Source organism: Periplaneta americana, chromosome 3 (assembly GCF_040183065.1).
Source record: "Periplaneta americana isolate PAMFEO1 chromosome 3, P.americana_PAMFEO1_priV1, whole genome shotgun sequence".
NCBI classification, from domain to species: domain Eukaryota; kingdom Metazoa; phylum Arthropoda; class Insecta; order Blattodea; family Blattidae; genus Periplaneta; species Periplaneta americana.
In genome coordinates, this window is record NC_091119.1 from 129,405,859 (window position 1) to 129,421,261 (window position 15,403).

Here is a 15,403-nt window from a genome sequence, read left to right on the forward strand (position 1 = left end):
TGTGTGTTAAATGTACTTAGTTCAGGGTAAGCTCTAATTAATGCATTATATATTGTTGGTCCAAAATTTCTGCTGTGTTTTAATCCAGCAGTTGTGTGGCATTTTGGAGGTGTTCAGAAAGAAACTGTAGTTTTGTCTCGTACAGTATTCATGAGGATCAAATTTAAATTTATTCTGATTTTTATGGAAGTAAATCAGCAATGTTTGTTTATAAATTTGTTCTAGATTTGATACATCAAATTCCTGAAAAATTAATTTTGTTGGGTAATCTAAATGTTTATACGGACAAATTTTGATAATTCTTTTCTGGAGCAAATTTAAAGGGTGGAGAGTCGATTTTGTCATTTCTCTCCAATATACTATATGTGTGTGTCTAATACTCAATATTTAACAGTGAAGTCATTCTCCTTCTTGCTTCCCAATATTTAGATGAAAGGTCCATAAAATTTTCCAGAGATTCAAAGACATTTAGATGTTCCATATTCATGGCATCTTCCTTACTGCACAATAAACATTTAGCAGAGTCCAATAATCCGATTCGATGTAGATGTTTTGTAAGACAGTCATGACCAGTAATCAGTCTGAACATGGCCACGTGGTAGATCAAGAATGGATTTTAAATCTTGTAGTAGATTGTTCCATCTTTAACTTCCCCAACCTAATATAAAATGCTTCCATTATATAGATATGTAAGAAATCCTTTATTAATAAAAAAATATGCTGCAGAATACCATGTTTTAAATGTGAGGTATTATTTGTTTCACTACCTCAGTATCTCGTAATTAAAAATATACATTTATATATTTATGTTCAGAAGAATGAGCTAAATGCTCCCCAATTCAGCCATTGGAAAACAACATACTGTATTGTATGTTCAATTGACAGATTTCTTCTACATCAATCAATACCAGCATCTGTTTTAGATTCATGCTTTCACGATTGCTTTTCCAGTATTTTCTCCTCTAAGCATTCCTATGAATGCTTTAGTCATGTTTTCAAATCCTTCTGTTACAGTTTCACGATACACCAGTTTTCCCTGCAATGACGAATTACACAATGATAGGACACTGCATTCATTTAAGAAATATACGAGTCCTTATAAACTTGCAGAAATTATAATTCACATTACAGCTTACTTATTTTCACACACTGCAATGTTCTATCTATGTTATTGTAAGCTCCAATATGTTGATTTATATATGAAATAAAAAAATTAAATACAGAGCATTCCAGTGATAAGTACCGGTTTGTTCATCAGCCGCTAAGCACTGGCAGTGGTTAAGCAACCGCCAGATGGCCAGCTCCCCTCTCTCGGCATTCAATACTTCACGTAACATTTCAATGACTAGTCAGTCTGAGATTGGAATACATAGAGAGGAGTCATGTTGTGTTGCGTATTTAGTTACTAGATGGAGATTGTGTAATGGTGAGGTATTCTGTACTTGAACATACACATGCTATGAAAACTTATTATACGAAAAAAAATCGTATGACAAAACAAGGCGAAAATTTAGAAATTGTTTTCCAGGCCGCCCAGTTCTGACCAGGAGGGTAATAAAACAATTAGTGAAAAAATTTATTGAAACAGGTTGTGTAATTGGCAGAAATAAAAAATCAGAATCTCGTGTGCTTACAGAAGAAAAAACTGAGGAAGTTAGAGCAAAATGATCAACATTTCCAGCAGCTAGTCATGAGGATGAGTACAAAATTCTGTAATTAATATAACATATAATAATTAATGTTAAATACAACGTATTATGGTTAGTTTGTATACGTGTATGTTTTAATTCGGTGAAGCGCCATGAGTTTAAGGGCCCGGTTGCCAGAGGATGGGTCTATGATAAAAGAAGTAATTAATGAAGGGCATCCAATATATTCCCTCTTCATATGAAGCAACATCCCAAAATTAGTTCCAGCTCACAAAAAATGTTTTCCTATGGTTCACTCAAAGTGTCTCGTACGTTTCTATTATCACTTTAATATTGCAGAACTCCCGATCACAAATCAAACAGGTGGTCGCACAGGTCTGCAACTGCTCTCAGTGCAGAGATATTACCGAGAGAGGCCAAGTAGCACAGCTAATTTTATATGCAACGTCAGTGCTCTCCATGCCAGTAGCGAGGAGAGGAGATGTTATTTGGCATGGTCACACAAGCTGCAGTGGTTCATGGACCAGCTACTGATAACATTAGCATTCAGTTGTGGCTCATAGTGTTGTTACAGTAAGCATTTGAAATTCTGCAATTTTTTGTTTTACCACAGATCCTGTGCCCATATTCAGTGCAGGGGAAAATGTAATCTAAGTTGAAAGGGTGAAAGGCGAAGAGGAGAGGAAAAAGGAAGAGAAAGTAATAGTATTTTATTTAACACTGCTTTCAATTGCAGAAGTCCTGCACCATAGCATTGCAGTCTAAGGCTTTATGCCTAGGACTCATATTACGGAATGAGTGCTGATTCAAGTCCTCATGGGGAAGAAATTTTCTTCGGAAAACGTATTGTGTGTCCTTTCTCGTGTTAAATTTTACATTACCTCATTAACATGTTTCAGTCTGTTATCGGCCATCTTCAGAACTGGTTGTTGCTGGTCTTGGCGCATTTTGTTTGTGTTTCCTGTGGGGGTGTGTTTGTGTAGTGTAATGTAGAGTCAAAGAGTGTGTGTGTTCTGAAATTGAGTTGTGTGTTGTGTTGAGAATTTCATTTGGATGTGTTTTTGTGTGTCTATATATTTCGTATTGTTCTAGTGTGTTTAGTTTCTGGCTTTTTGATTGAATATGTAGAATTCCCATGTTGTGTTGATGTCTCTGTTAGCACTTGTGATGTGTTCTGCATATGTGGAAATGTTTTGTAGTTTTGTTATGGCTGTGATGTGTTCCTTGTAACGTGTTTGAAATGATCTGCCTGTCTGTCCTATGTAGAAGTTGTTGCAGGTGTTGTATTTGAGTTTTTATACGCCTGTGTGGTTGAATTTGTTTGTGTTGTTTGTGTGTTGAGATGCTTTTGTAGAGTGTTATTTGTTCTGTATCCTAAGTTGTAATTTAATTTCTTGAATGAGGTTGCAATCTTGTGTGTGTTTTTATTTTCTCATGAAATTTTGGACAGTGTATAGAACCAGTGTCCACCAGGACTCGAAATGAACTGGAACGGCATTCCGGTTCATGAATTTCAGGAACCTTTTCATTCCATATCAAAAGAAATGGCTATTGTCCATACTGGGTAGTTTCAATTTGGCATTAATAAATTATATATGATATTTCAATACATTTTTCAATTAAGTGTGAAGTAAATTGTTAAAAATACTGACAATGACACTGTAGGTACTACTACATTGTTATTATAGCATTCGTATAAGCTTTCGCTAATATATAATAATTAAAGCCCGGATTTCTAAGCAAAATGAATATTCTTTTCCACACTTTTAAAGGTAAGCAGAAAGGTTATACTTCGTAAGACACACCTAGATAAGCATTTTTAACTATGTTTGTTAGTGCTTATAAATGCTTATTTCGCAGGAAAACGTTTTTGCTTACTTATTTTACGATTTTTAACTAAAACAGCATATTTTACCCAAAACTGTAATTTTAAAAGTGCATATTTCACTCCTAGCAGTCATTTATCACTGATTCCCCCATTTTTTGACTAATAAAAAATTAACTTCAGTCAAATGCGTAAGAAAGCAATGCTAGGATATGACCCAGGATGTTGTGAAATAATACTGCATAGTTCTAATTAGGAGAGAACCTTGGGATTCCCCACCAAGCTTCTGCGAGTAGGCAGGTCAATCGATTATCGCACTTATCAGAATGATGTCATGTGCATGGATGGTGAATCCCCGACTTTTTAGGTGTGTCTGATTGCTCGCTGTTGCAGTTAAGAAATGCCACTCACAAAAACCTCTCAATCAGCATTCTACGAAACAAATAATTTATTATATTTCTGTGTATTCGTTTTTGGTTATTTTGACCATTTTTAGTGCGTATTTGCTTGCTTATTTTACTGTTTGATTGTGCTTAGAAATCCGGGCTTTAATAATAATCTTGTGGCATATCTTTGATATGTTTGATTCTGCACTGAGTATTATTGAGGTTAAGAATAATAGTGCAGCATTAATGAACTTAAAAGGGCCGGAACTCCGAAACATTTTATCACCCCATATCGAGCTAATGATAAGTTGTCTTAGATCATATATTCTGTTGAATGAAGTGACTACCTTTCGTAATTTCCGTCTGTGTAAACATGATAAATGGATGAAAATTTCCGAAGTAACGTGTCCCTAATTTTTGTATTAATTGATGTGTATATAAATATTTCATGGTAATACTTGTAGTCATCTCAATGGTCATTAATTCGGTCGTTGGTGTCATCAACACCACCATGTCTACAAAAAAATTAACAGAGCATTTTGGTTCAGTGATATCGTCCAATTCGAGCCCTGATGCCCATCCATCATGATGGATTTGGGGAGCTACACTACATAGAGAAATCTGTTCTCGAGAACCAGCTATAACAGCTGAGAAGTTCATCATGCAGACCATATGTTATCCTCATGCTGATTGGATGTTTGTTCGAGGTATGTGGACGTGAGAGCAGTTGGCTGGCCGGTTTTGGCCTTTCATGGTCTGTCATGGCTGGATTACATTCAACTGAAGATGCTACTGAGCATTGAAATTCAACATGAACAAGAAATGGTCTAGAGCTACATATCAAGGACAAAGTTATTTTAAGTGCTGGAAATCTCAAACATGAGTCTCCCTCCCAGAGATCATGCAAAGGATTTTATCACCCTTTAAAATCCATTGTTGTGTTAATGGCAGGGCTTAAATCGAAAGGAAACGCAGGTACAGCTTGATTCAGGAATTTTGGCCCCTGCAAAAAGTAAGTAGATAGACTAAGAGCGAGTTACTCATCACTACTGGCAGGCCACCCAGTCATAAGTCATAACATCAAACACTTCCTTCTTATCATGTCGCAGTACACTCCACCTTAAAAACATAATATTCTTCCACACGTCCCGTTACTACGTCTGTTGACTAAACAGTGTCATGATGACTTACATTTTCTTGACATGAGTCTCCTCAGCTACAAGCATAGATATTATTTTCATTCTTCCTCTTCCCTCTTCCCCTCCTATGCACATTTGTGATTAAATTTCTTTCTTGTGACGCAACACACAGCTCGCTCACTAACCAAACAACCAAGGACAGGGGCCAATAACGTTGAATCGAGCTGTACATGCCTTACCCCTATGTGTTTTTCCACAGGGGAATGATGTATCCTCACTTTTCAGGCCCTTTACCGATTCGGGACATTGAGAAGATAACAGGTTTCAACTATTTACTGCTGAACATTGGAATGTCCACACCTGTGGAGTAACAGTCAGCACATCTGGCTGCGAAACCAGGTGGCCCGGGTTCAAATCCTGGTTGGGGCAAGTTACCTGGTTGAGGTTTTTTCCGGGGTTTTCCCTCAACCCAATACGAGCAAATGCTGGGTAACTTTCGGTGCTGGACCCCAGACTCATTTCACCGGCATTATCACCTTCATATCATTCAGACGCTAAATGACCTAGATGTTGATACAGCGTCGTAAAATAACCCAATAAAAAAAAATAAAAAAAAACATTGGAACACACAACCGATATTAGTTTTTTCTCAGATCGTTTTGGCAACACTGCACCTACATCATCTTTTGTTGCAGTTTTGTAAGCGGCTAAGCGCTAAGTGGTTGAGTGTATCCCAGTGTTGATGGCAGCAACTTACAAAGCTCTTCAAACAAACAACTGTCAGTACTGCCAATTTAACAGTTAGCTATTTTCGTTTTTTGAAAGAGAAACAAACAACGAAGTATAGCAAAAGTCAATCTGGTTGTGGATGTTGTATTTGTATATTTATTTGTATACAATAAAGTGAGTACAAGGAAACGAAGTATCGCTGATTATATTTTAACGTCTGTTCAGGTGCAAACGAATCTGAGAGTGCTCCAAAATCAAGTAAAATTGATGTAGGCCTATGCTCAAAATCTGTTGAAGTAAATGTGCATAGTGAAAGTGAAGATGCAATGTCGGTTACTGTTACTATTACCACGAATGCGCCTACTAATACAGACGTGAACAAAGAAACAACAAATCTGTTAAATATCCTGAGTGTTGGAGTGAAAGCATATGCAATGACTTTAAATCAAAGTACGAGTGGCTGATATGTTCAGGTGGTAAATTAGGGTGCGATGTATGCAGGAAAGTGAAAGATTTCAGAGAAGATAAATCTCAAGGGCTATACATTTCTAAAGAATGCTGTGGTGTTACAGTAAATGCTACTACCGAAAACAGACAAGCTCAACTAACTTCACTGACAAACAAAATATTCAAACACAAAAATTCTGAATTTCATGAACTGGCATGTAAAAAAGTGATAGAATCTAAAAATTTATATTTGGAAACTCTTGTAATTAACCAACACGGAGAGTTGTTTGAAAGTACCAGCAAAGTATTTAGAACTGCTTATTGCGGGGAGGAAGGGGAGGGGAGAGAGAGAGAGAGAGAGAGAGAGAGAGAGCAATGGAGGAGGACGGAGGAGAGAGAGAGAGAATTATTTCGAAAATAAAGAATATTAACATACTACTGATACTAGAACTACACTGTTCTGTCATTTCGTCAATGTGAAAATGAAATGACTAATTCTAATACCGTATATACCCGCATAATAGAAGCACTTTTTTTTTTCGATTTTTATAACAAAAAATTAGGGTGCGTCCTTTATGCGAAAAAAATATTTTAGTCAAAAGAAAAAAAAACACGTATTAAAGGTGTTTATTTTCAATTTCAGGATACTTCCCACACTTTAGACCACGAAATGATTTTCTTGATTTGTTGGGGGTTTTTAATAGTGGTTCTTTTTGTTTCTGCCACTTACACACATTACACTCAGATACTGTAAATGTTAAAAATGTTATGTTTCATTTAACGACGCTCGCAACTGCAGAGGTTATATCAGCGTCGCCGGATGTGCCGGAATTTTGTCCCGCGGGAGTTCTTTTACATGCCAGTAAATCTACTGACATGAGCCTGTCGCATTTAAGCACACTTAAATGCCATCGACCTGGCCCGGGATCAAACCCGCAACCTTGGGCGTAGGAGGCCAGTGCTATACCAACTTGCCAACCAGGTCGACGACACTGTAAATTCTGTTACCTTGTTCTTCCGCGAATTTGATAACTTTCAGCTTAAAACTTGCTGTATAACTTGAATATATCGGTTGATTCTTATCCATTGTCGAAACACAATTTTATCAACACAAGTGATTACTGCAGATGTCCTAAGAATATTGCATTATTAATTGGAGGGTATTTATATTTTGTGCGCGTAAAAAAATAACAAATCACGATTGCAGTGATACTGTGCATTGTTGTTTAAAAACTTAAATTGAAACATAAGTAGTGCAGCCAATCTTACGACTTTCGATATTATCAAAACGATCTTTGTTTAAAATGAGATGCGTCTATTACGCGGGGAATTGTTTTTTTTTTTTTATTTTAACGCGAAAAACTGGGGTGCGTCCATTATGCGGATAAATACAGTATTATAGCATTATTTTGATTCTTTAAATATAGCCTACGTAATTATTTAGTATTAAAGTACAAGAGGTTTACATTCCAGTACAAATAATTACGGATTTCAAAATGATATCGATAAACAGGTTTAGAGGATTCCATAATATATCACAGAAAAAAAACCTGGAATTTTATTTACCTCCTTTATCCACTGCAAATTCTGCATGATTCCCTCATTCCACCTATCCAACCAGCGATAAGTAAGGAAACCTTCCATCTTTAACTGTTTGGACACCACTGCAAGCTGAACGATAGGTGCTGTAAAATAATATTTATTGTGTCATATAAATTCTACATAAATAAAACCTACATACCAGTAATATTAACTCAGAAATGTGTTCTAGTATGTTTACAATACTAATGAATATACGAGTTAATTATGAATACGATATCCATGATAAAGGACCATTTAAATTCATATTATGTAACATACCGGTACCAGTAAACCAGTCAGCCTCATAAACGAATGTCTGTATTATAATAATTCAAACAAAGTTAAAATGTTTTACTTATTCAATAAAAAAAAAAAATAAAACAAACTATAAAAAATAAGCAGAAGAACTTCCAGAACCTAGAAATACCGGTACGTCAATTATTTGTAATTATACAGACTAAATCAAACTTCATGTCATCATAATATTACTTCGAAAATTTATCAGCTATTTGTGAACAAAGTTTGAGCAATATGCGCTTCTCATGTGAAAAAGTTAAGTTTTTTATCTTGTTGGTACGTGATTACCAGCTCAAAATAGAGAAGAACCCTTTTATAACGAATCTCTGAGGGGATTACTTTTTGTTTCCTTAAGCAGGGGTTTTCCTTAAAAGGGAGTTTACATAAAATGGGAAGGAAAGGCTAAAATAACCAGTACCGGTACTAACGTGTGTTATATATCAAATATTATAATCATTTATGTTGTTGTTGTTTTCTAATGCCAGGCATTTGACAATAAAGTCATTTGACCTCTTGCACTCCAATATTTTTCAAAGATATTATCATGGCCAGCCACTGAAGCACAGATTTTGAGGTGTTCCGAATCCATTTCTTGGTTTGAGTTGCACAATGGGCAGTTAGGGAACTGATATATTCCAATTCTATGCAGGTGTTTGGCCAAACAATCATGGCCTGTTGCCAATCTAAATGCAGCTACAGACGATTTGCGTGGTAAATCGGGAATCAACTGTGGATTATGATGCAGAGAGTTCCATTTTTTCCCTTGAGATTATGTTATCAAATTTTGTTTGTTGAAGTCTAAGTATGTAGATTTAATAAATCTTTTCACAGAGTAATATGTAGATTTAGTAACAGGTCTGTAAGTAGCAGTGCTGCCCTTCTTTGGTACAGCATCAGTATTCTCGTTTCCCAGGATTCCACAATGGGATGGTATCCATTGGAATACAATTCTTTTATTGAGTGATATTAATTGAGAGAGCATTTCAGTTATTTCTGCTGTTTGAGATGAAGGTGTGTGTTTAGAGACGATTGATAGAATAGCTGCTTTGGAGTCTGACAATACAGGGTGTTTCAAAAATACGGGTATAACTTCAGGTATGTATTTCCCACATGTAGACAATCAAAATAATTCATTACAACATGTGTCCGGAAATGCTTCATTTCCGAGTTATGGCCTTCACAACATTGAAATTCACCGGAACGTTTTTCTTTCCGCAGGTCGTTGTCATTACAGAAGATGTTCAAAATGTCTACCTCCTGCTTGAATACAGACCTCACCTCGATGTCTCATTGACCTGCGAACACGATCCCAAACTCCAGGAGTATTGCGTATGTCCTCAGAACATGCCACAATTCGATTCCGAAGGGATTCCAAATCAGGTACCGGAGACGAATAAACCAATGATTTTAAATGGCCCCACAAATAGAAATTGAGAGGGTTCAGATCAGGTAGCGTGGAGGCCAAGCAATTGGGCCATCTCTACCTATCCATCGATCAGGAAACCTTCGATCCAAGTACCGGCGAGCCGTACGACTGAAGTGTGCAGGAGCGCCATCGTGCAAGAAGTGAATGTGTTGACGATTAATCAGTAGACTGTCTTCTAAAACATGAGGTATGGTGTTTCCCAGGAAGTTTGTGTACGCCTGCCCCATAAGTCTGTTTACAAGTACATGGGGTCCAACTAATCGATCACCATGATACCGGCCCACATGTTGAGGGAGAACCACACCTCGTGATGAGATGGAACAGTTGCACGTGGGTTTTCATATGCCTATACATGTTGGTTGTGGAAATTTGTTATGCCATCTCGTGTGAACTGTGCTTCATCTGTAAATAATACTAAGGCAGGAAAGTTCGGATTTACACCACACTGCTGCAAGAACCACTGACAGAACCTAACTCGTGCAGGGTAATCTGCTAGTGACAGGGCCTGTACACGCTGCAAATGATAAGGATACAATTGATACTCTTTCAACAGTCTCCAGACAGTCGTATGAGGAACATTGACTTGCAACGCTACCCTTCGTGTGCGCATAGAAGGAGCAATGTTCACAGCCTCCAGAATCTCCTCCTGTACTTCTGGAGTTGTAGATCTTGGTCGTCCCCTTCCCAAACCAGGAGAGTTAAATTTTCCATACTCGCACAGACGGTAATGGAGACGTACAAATGTCTTCCAATCTGGACATTGTCGCTGTGGGTACCTCTCCTGGTACAAACGACGAGCCAGCGCAGCATTGCCGTCCGCCTTACCGTACATGAAGTGTACAGTATCTCTGCCAGCTCTTGATTTGAATACATGTCGCACAGTCTAACGCCTACACAACACTGAATGTAACTTTCGCCTCGGAATGAACTGTCAGAGTGCCCTCTTAATGTCTCCTTTGACGGCAACGACCTGCGGAAAGAAAAACGTTCCGGTGAATTTCAATGTTGTGAAGGCCATAACTCGGAAATAAAGCATTTCCGGACACATGTTGTAATAAACTATTTTGATTGTCTACATGTGGGAAATACATACCTGAAATTATGCCCTTTATTTTTGAAACACCCTGTATAACTGCATTCTTAAATTTATTGATGTGGCATAGAAGATTCCTGAGACTTTCACTTATTGCAATGATTCTTCATTAAAACTTGTTGTTCCATACCCAAGAGATCTATAAAGTGAGAAGAGACAGCACGTAACACCTGCACCAGCACCTTGTTCTCTGGAGATCAAGGATCCGTCAGTGTATAAATGAAGCCAGTTTTGTGGAGGGTACCTAATATTAATTGTCTCTAAAGACAATTGTTTTAGTATTTCAGTGTTTACTTTTGATTTCAGTATTTCTTCTGTTAAATTTAGATTATATTCTATATTTTATAGAGTTAAAGGGTTTGGTTTAATTTGTAAGTTTTCTTTTGAATTCGGGATATTGATTTTCTGTTTTAATTCTTGAACAATGGATATGAAACTTTTTTGAGTTTTCAATCTACAGAGAGAACTGTATGAATGCCAATTGTTTCCTGGTAATCTGATAAGTTTTTCATATTGGATCAGTGCTTTTTCTTCTATTGTCATTTTGATGCTGTTAATATTAGTGAGGAATCTCATAGAATCTATTGGAGTTGTTTTGATTCCACCAGTAATGAGTCTGAGAGCTTGGTTTTGAACATATTCTATTTCGTTTATGAAAGGTGAAGTAATTAAAATTTCTCCGCAGTATGTCAGCACTGGCTGTATAAATATTTATAATCATTTATTTAGGCTTATAATTATTATTTACAATACATTTCTTTATAATATTTTCTAACTCTTTAAATGGTGAGGCATCAATGTTTTTCCACTTGGTTGAATCCAACCACACTGAAAATTTCTTCTTTCTTTTTCAAGATTACCCGTAATGAAGTAGTTGGCAAATAAAGTTTTTTTTTTTTTTCATACCTTATTATTTTCACTTTCTGTCCGAGAGTTAATTTCTTCTGTTTCTTTACCATTATAACAATGCATAAACAGCAAAAACTAACAAAAAAATTGGAAACATGATGCACAAATCGCGAGAACAAAGCAAGCAAAGCAACCACTCTGTGAAAGCAAGGCAAAGCAAGACCATAAAGGACAAAAAAAGAATAATGCCACCAAATTACAATCAGTTGAGATGCACTATCGAATATGCTGGTAATATTGATTATTGAAAGTCGAGTTAATATTTCGGGCTTCATTATCACAAAATCCACTTGAAAAGTATTTCTTAAAAGTGGGAATTAAATACATTATTCTTATGGTAATTTGGCTGGGACTTACCAGATTATTCCTTAAAAACGTGACTATAAGAATTGGGTTTTACTGTATAAATATATTTTCTGAATTCTGTAAAATTACCAATATATAACTTAGTTACGCATTACAACAGCACTGTATCCCTTGACTATGAACTCTCAATTTCGAAATATTTGCTTTTGCTCCGGTTTAATTATCAGGTTGTTAAACCTGTAGGGGAAGGGACATGTTTCTAGTTTCAAGATTATCTCTAGGTACCAGTACAACATACTCTTACAAATTCAGCTTTGACGCCAGATTTTCATTAAGCTATGAAGTATTATTGAAGAAGAAAAGACCACATTCAGATAAATTGTAAAAGGTAATGTAAAAACATCACTGATTTATAAGCATCTATTCAGGAAGCAACATCACGGTATAAGCAGGGGCGTATTTTGCGGACTACCGGGGCTACCCAAGGAAATTACAAAAGAAAAAGTTTATAATATAACATAATGTAATAATTTTGTATTACCGTATTAGTTTTACCACAGTCATTAAAATTAAAGTAATTGTTAGATTTATATGCGCTCTCTGCTCTCGAAAAGAAACAAGTTGTCAAGGCGGCATCACTGGAGAAACAGCTGCTACGAAGGGTAGCCTGTGACCGTTCCACTCACGTCGCACAACTGCCCGTCCCCCACTCCCTTCAGTTTCTATCGTGTAGTGTAGGCAGGTGAGTTGCCGCTCTCGTGATCGGTTTCTTGGAAGGCACGAAGCAACAATAAGCTTAGTACGCTAGCTCATTAATGTGATTGTGTTCTTGCAGTGCAGTATTTTAAATCTGTGATTTGTTCGAGTGTCTTAGAGTTATATTAATTGTGAATTATTAAGTTTTTAATTTCCCAATTAAGTGATATTGTGAAAAATATGGCAGAACAAGTTTCTGGAGAGGTTTGTGTTGAAAATGACTGTGTAATAGAAGGTTTATTAAAAGTGCCTTTTAACCGTCGTACATACAACGAGAAAGTTGAAATTGTGAAAATGGAAAGACCAACTCCTGAGTTAAATTTGTCCATGGACGTAAAAGAAAAACAGCGTGAGTACACACGCCATTTCACTTCAACATCATATGGTAAGTGGAATTGGTTGTGTGGTAGTTTAAACTGTCTAAACTATTTTGCTGGCCATGTTTGTTATTTAGCCGCGAAACTAATGTGTTGTCAAAAGAGGGGTTTTCTAATATGAACTCCCTTCGAACGGCAGTCCTAAAACACGACAAATCAAAAGCTCATATTTATAGTAGCATGAACTTTGCAAACTTTGGGAAGACAAGAATTGATTTACAGCTAGATAAGCAAAAAGCTCTACACATCAACCAACACAATGCTCTTGTGAAAAAAAATCGGGAGATTTTACTGCGTCTTATTAATGCAGTCTGCTTTCTAGGAAAACAAGAATTGGCTTTTTGGGGTCATAATGAGAGTGTGGAATCAGACAATAGAGGAAATTATATTGAATATTTAAGTTCCTTACGTGAATTTGACCATTTACTGGCCAATCATCTTGAGAGTTCAACAGTATTCCGTGGTACTTCTCCCGCAATTCAGAATGACTTAATATTTGCTATAAGTGGGGTTATGATAAAGAACATAAAATCTGAAATAGAAGAAGCACCTTTTGTGGCCATTGTTGTTGATGAAACAAGTGACTGCTCTAATCAGAGTCAATTGTCCACTGTTTTAAGATACGTCGACAGTACTGCCAATGTTCAAGAACGGTTTATAGGATTCACAAATGTCAGTTCGGGCAAAACTGCTGCTGCTTTGTTTCAGCATGTGGAAGGTGTTATAGCAGAATACAATGTCGGCAATAAGTTAATTGCACAGATATACGATGGTACTTCAGTTATGGCGGGAAATATTAATGGCTTAAAAACAAAAGTTCAAGAAAAGTATCCTCAAGCACTATTTGTCCATTGTTACAGCCATGTTCTCAATTTAATTTTGCAACAAACTACTTTATCCATTCCAGAATGCCGCATTTTTTTTCAAAACACTGACGGGTTTAGCTCCATTTTTCTCATCATCTCCTAAAAGATAAGAAAAACTCAAGGAATTTATGAAAAAGAAACTCCCAAAAGTAGCACCAACTAGATGGAATTTTACATCTCGGCTTGTAAATACAGTAAAGGAATACAGAGAACAACTGACTGCTTTCTTTGAAAATATCATTTGTAATGACTCTGAAGAAAACTGGGATGATGATGTAATTGTGGAGGCTCAAGGATATTTGTATTTTTTCACACAGTTTCAGAATATATTTCTTCTTGAAGTCTATGCTAGAGTGTTCGCACATACAGATGTGCTCTACAATATTCTTCAGACAAAAAGTCTAGACATAGCATACTGCTTGCAAGAGGTATCAAAGTTAAAAAATACTATATCCGAGTTCAGACGTAGTGGGTTTCCGTCCATATGGAGTAATATGGAAAATGAAAATTCTTCAGACAATACAATGGAACCACCATTAAAGCGAAGAAAAGGAGATGATGAATTGAAATACAGGCAGCTGTACTACAGCATACTAGATCGTATGCACATGGAAATTACTGACAGATTTTCTGATTATGGTAAGCTTCAGTTCACACATCTTCTAGATTCTCAAAAATTTTCTGCTTATAGAGAAAACTTCCCGAATGAGGCACTACACAAATTATTTCAGTCCTATAACAGTCACTTTGATCAAGTACATTTGAAAAATGAATTAAGTGTAATATATTCAGCAGAAGTCTTTGATTTTTCGAACAAACCTATCCATGAAATATTATCTGCCATATATGAAAACCAGCTGAACCAAGTTATTCCTGAAGTCCTTAAATTGGCAACATTAACTGTGACAATACCAGCTACGTCAGCATCGGTAGAAAGAACATTTTTTGCATTGAAGAGAATAAAATCCTACTGTAGATCAACTCATACACAAGAACGTTTATCCGGCTTGGCACTGATGTCCATTCAAAGTCATTTCTACAGAAACTTCGCAAGCGGCCCAACTGTAATTTCAATGACGAAGTCAGCAAAGTATTTTCGTCCCAATCAAGACGTCTGAAATTTACATATAAATAGGTAAGGAATTTTATTATAAAGGTAAAGGTAAAGGTAAAGGTATCCCCGTAACATGCCATGAAGGCATTTGGGGGGCATGGACGTAGAGCCCCATGCTTTCCATGACCTCGGCACTAGAATGAGGTGGTGTGGTCGGCACCACGCTCTGACCGCCTTTTACCCCTGGGAAAGACCCGGTACTCAATTTTATAGGAGGCTGAGTGAACCTCGGGGCCATTCTGAAAGTTTGGCAACGAGAAAAAATCCTGTCACCACCTGGGATCGAACCCCGGACCTTCCAGTCCGTAGCCAGCTGCTCTACTAACTGAGCTACCCGGCCGCCCAGGAATTTTATTATAGGGTTTTTAAAATATATTTTGTGTAATAATAGGGTCAGTGGTAGCCCAGACCCTTAAACCAGTATACGCCACTGGGTATAAGATGTCAAAAATTTGTTCACTGCAATTTATGAAATCTTTTAACGAATATGTGGGAAAGAAACG

At 36.8% G+C, this 15,403-nt stretch overlaps 1 protein-coding gene across 4 annotated transcripts in view; it reads right to left on the reverse strand.

Moving 5' to 3' along the window:
• Positions 1-694: 694 nt before the first annotated feature.
• The window catches only part of LOC138696515 (prostaglandin reductase 1-like), a 38,239-nt gene continuing 23,530 nt past the window's right edge, over positions 695-15,403 (reverse strand). For all 4 annotated transcript variants that reach the window (XM_069821573.1, XM_069821572.1, XM_069821575.1 and 1 more), the window contains 2 exons: positions 7,742-7,860; positions 695-1,036 (listed from right to left, as the gene is read on the reverse strand). In XM_069821573.1, the coding sequence (XP_069677674.1) occupies positions 926-1,036; positions 7,742-7,860 (230 nt within the window). In that variant the 3' untranslated portion in view covers positions 695-925. The remainder of the gene's footprint in view (positions 1,037-7,741; positions 7,861-15,403) is intronic.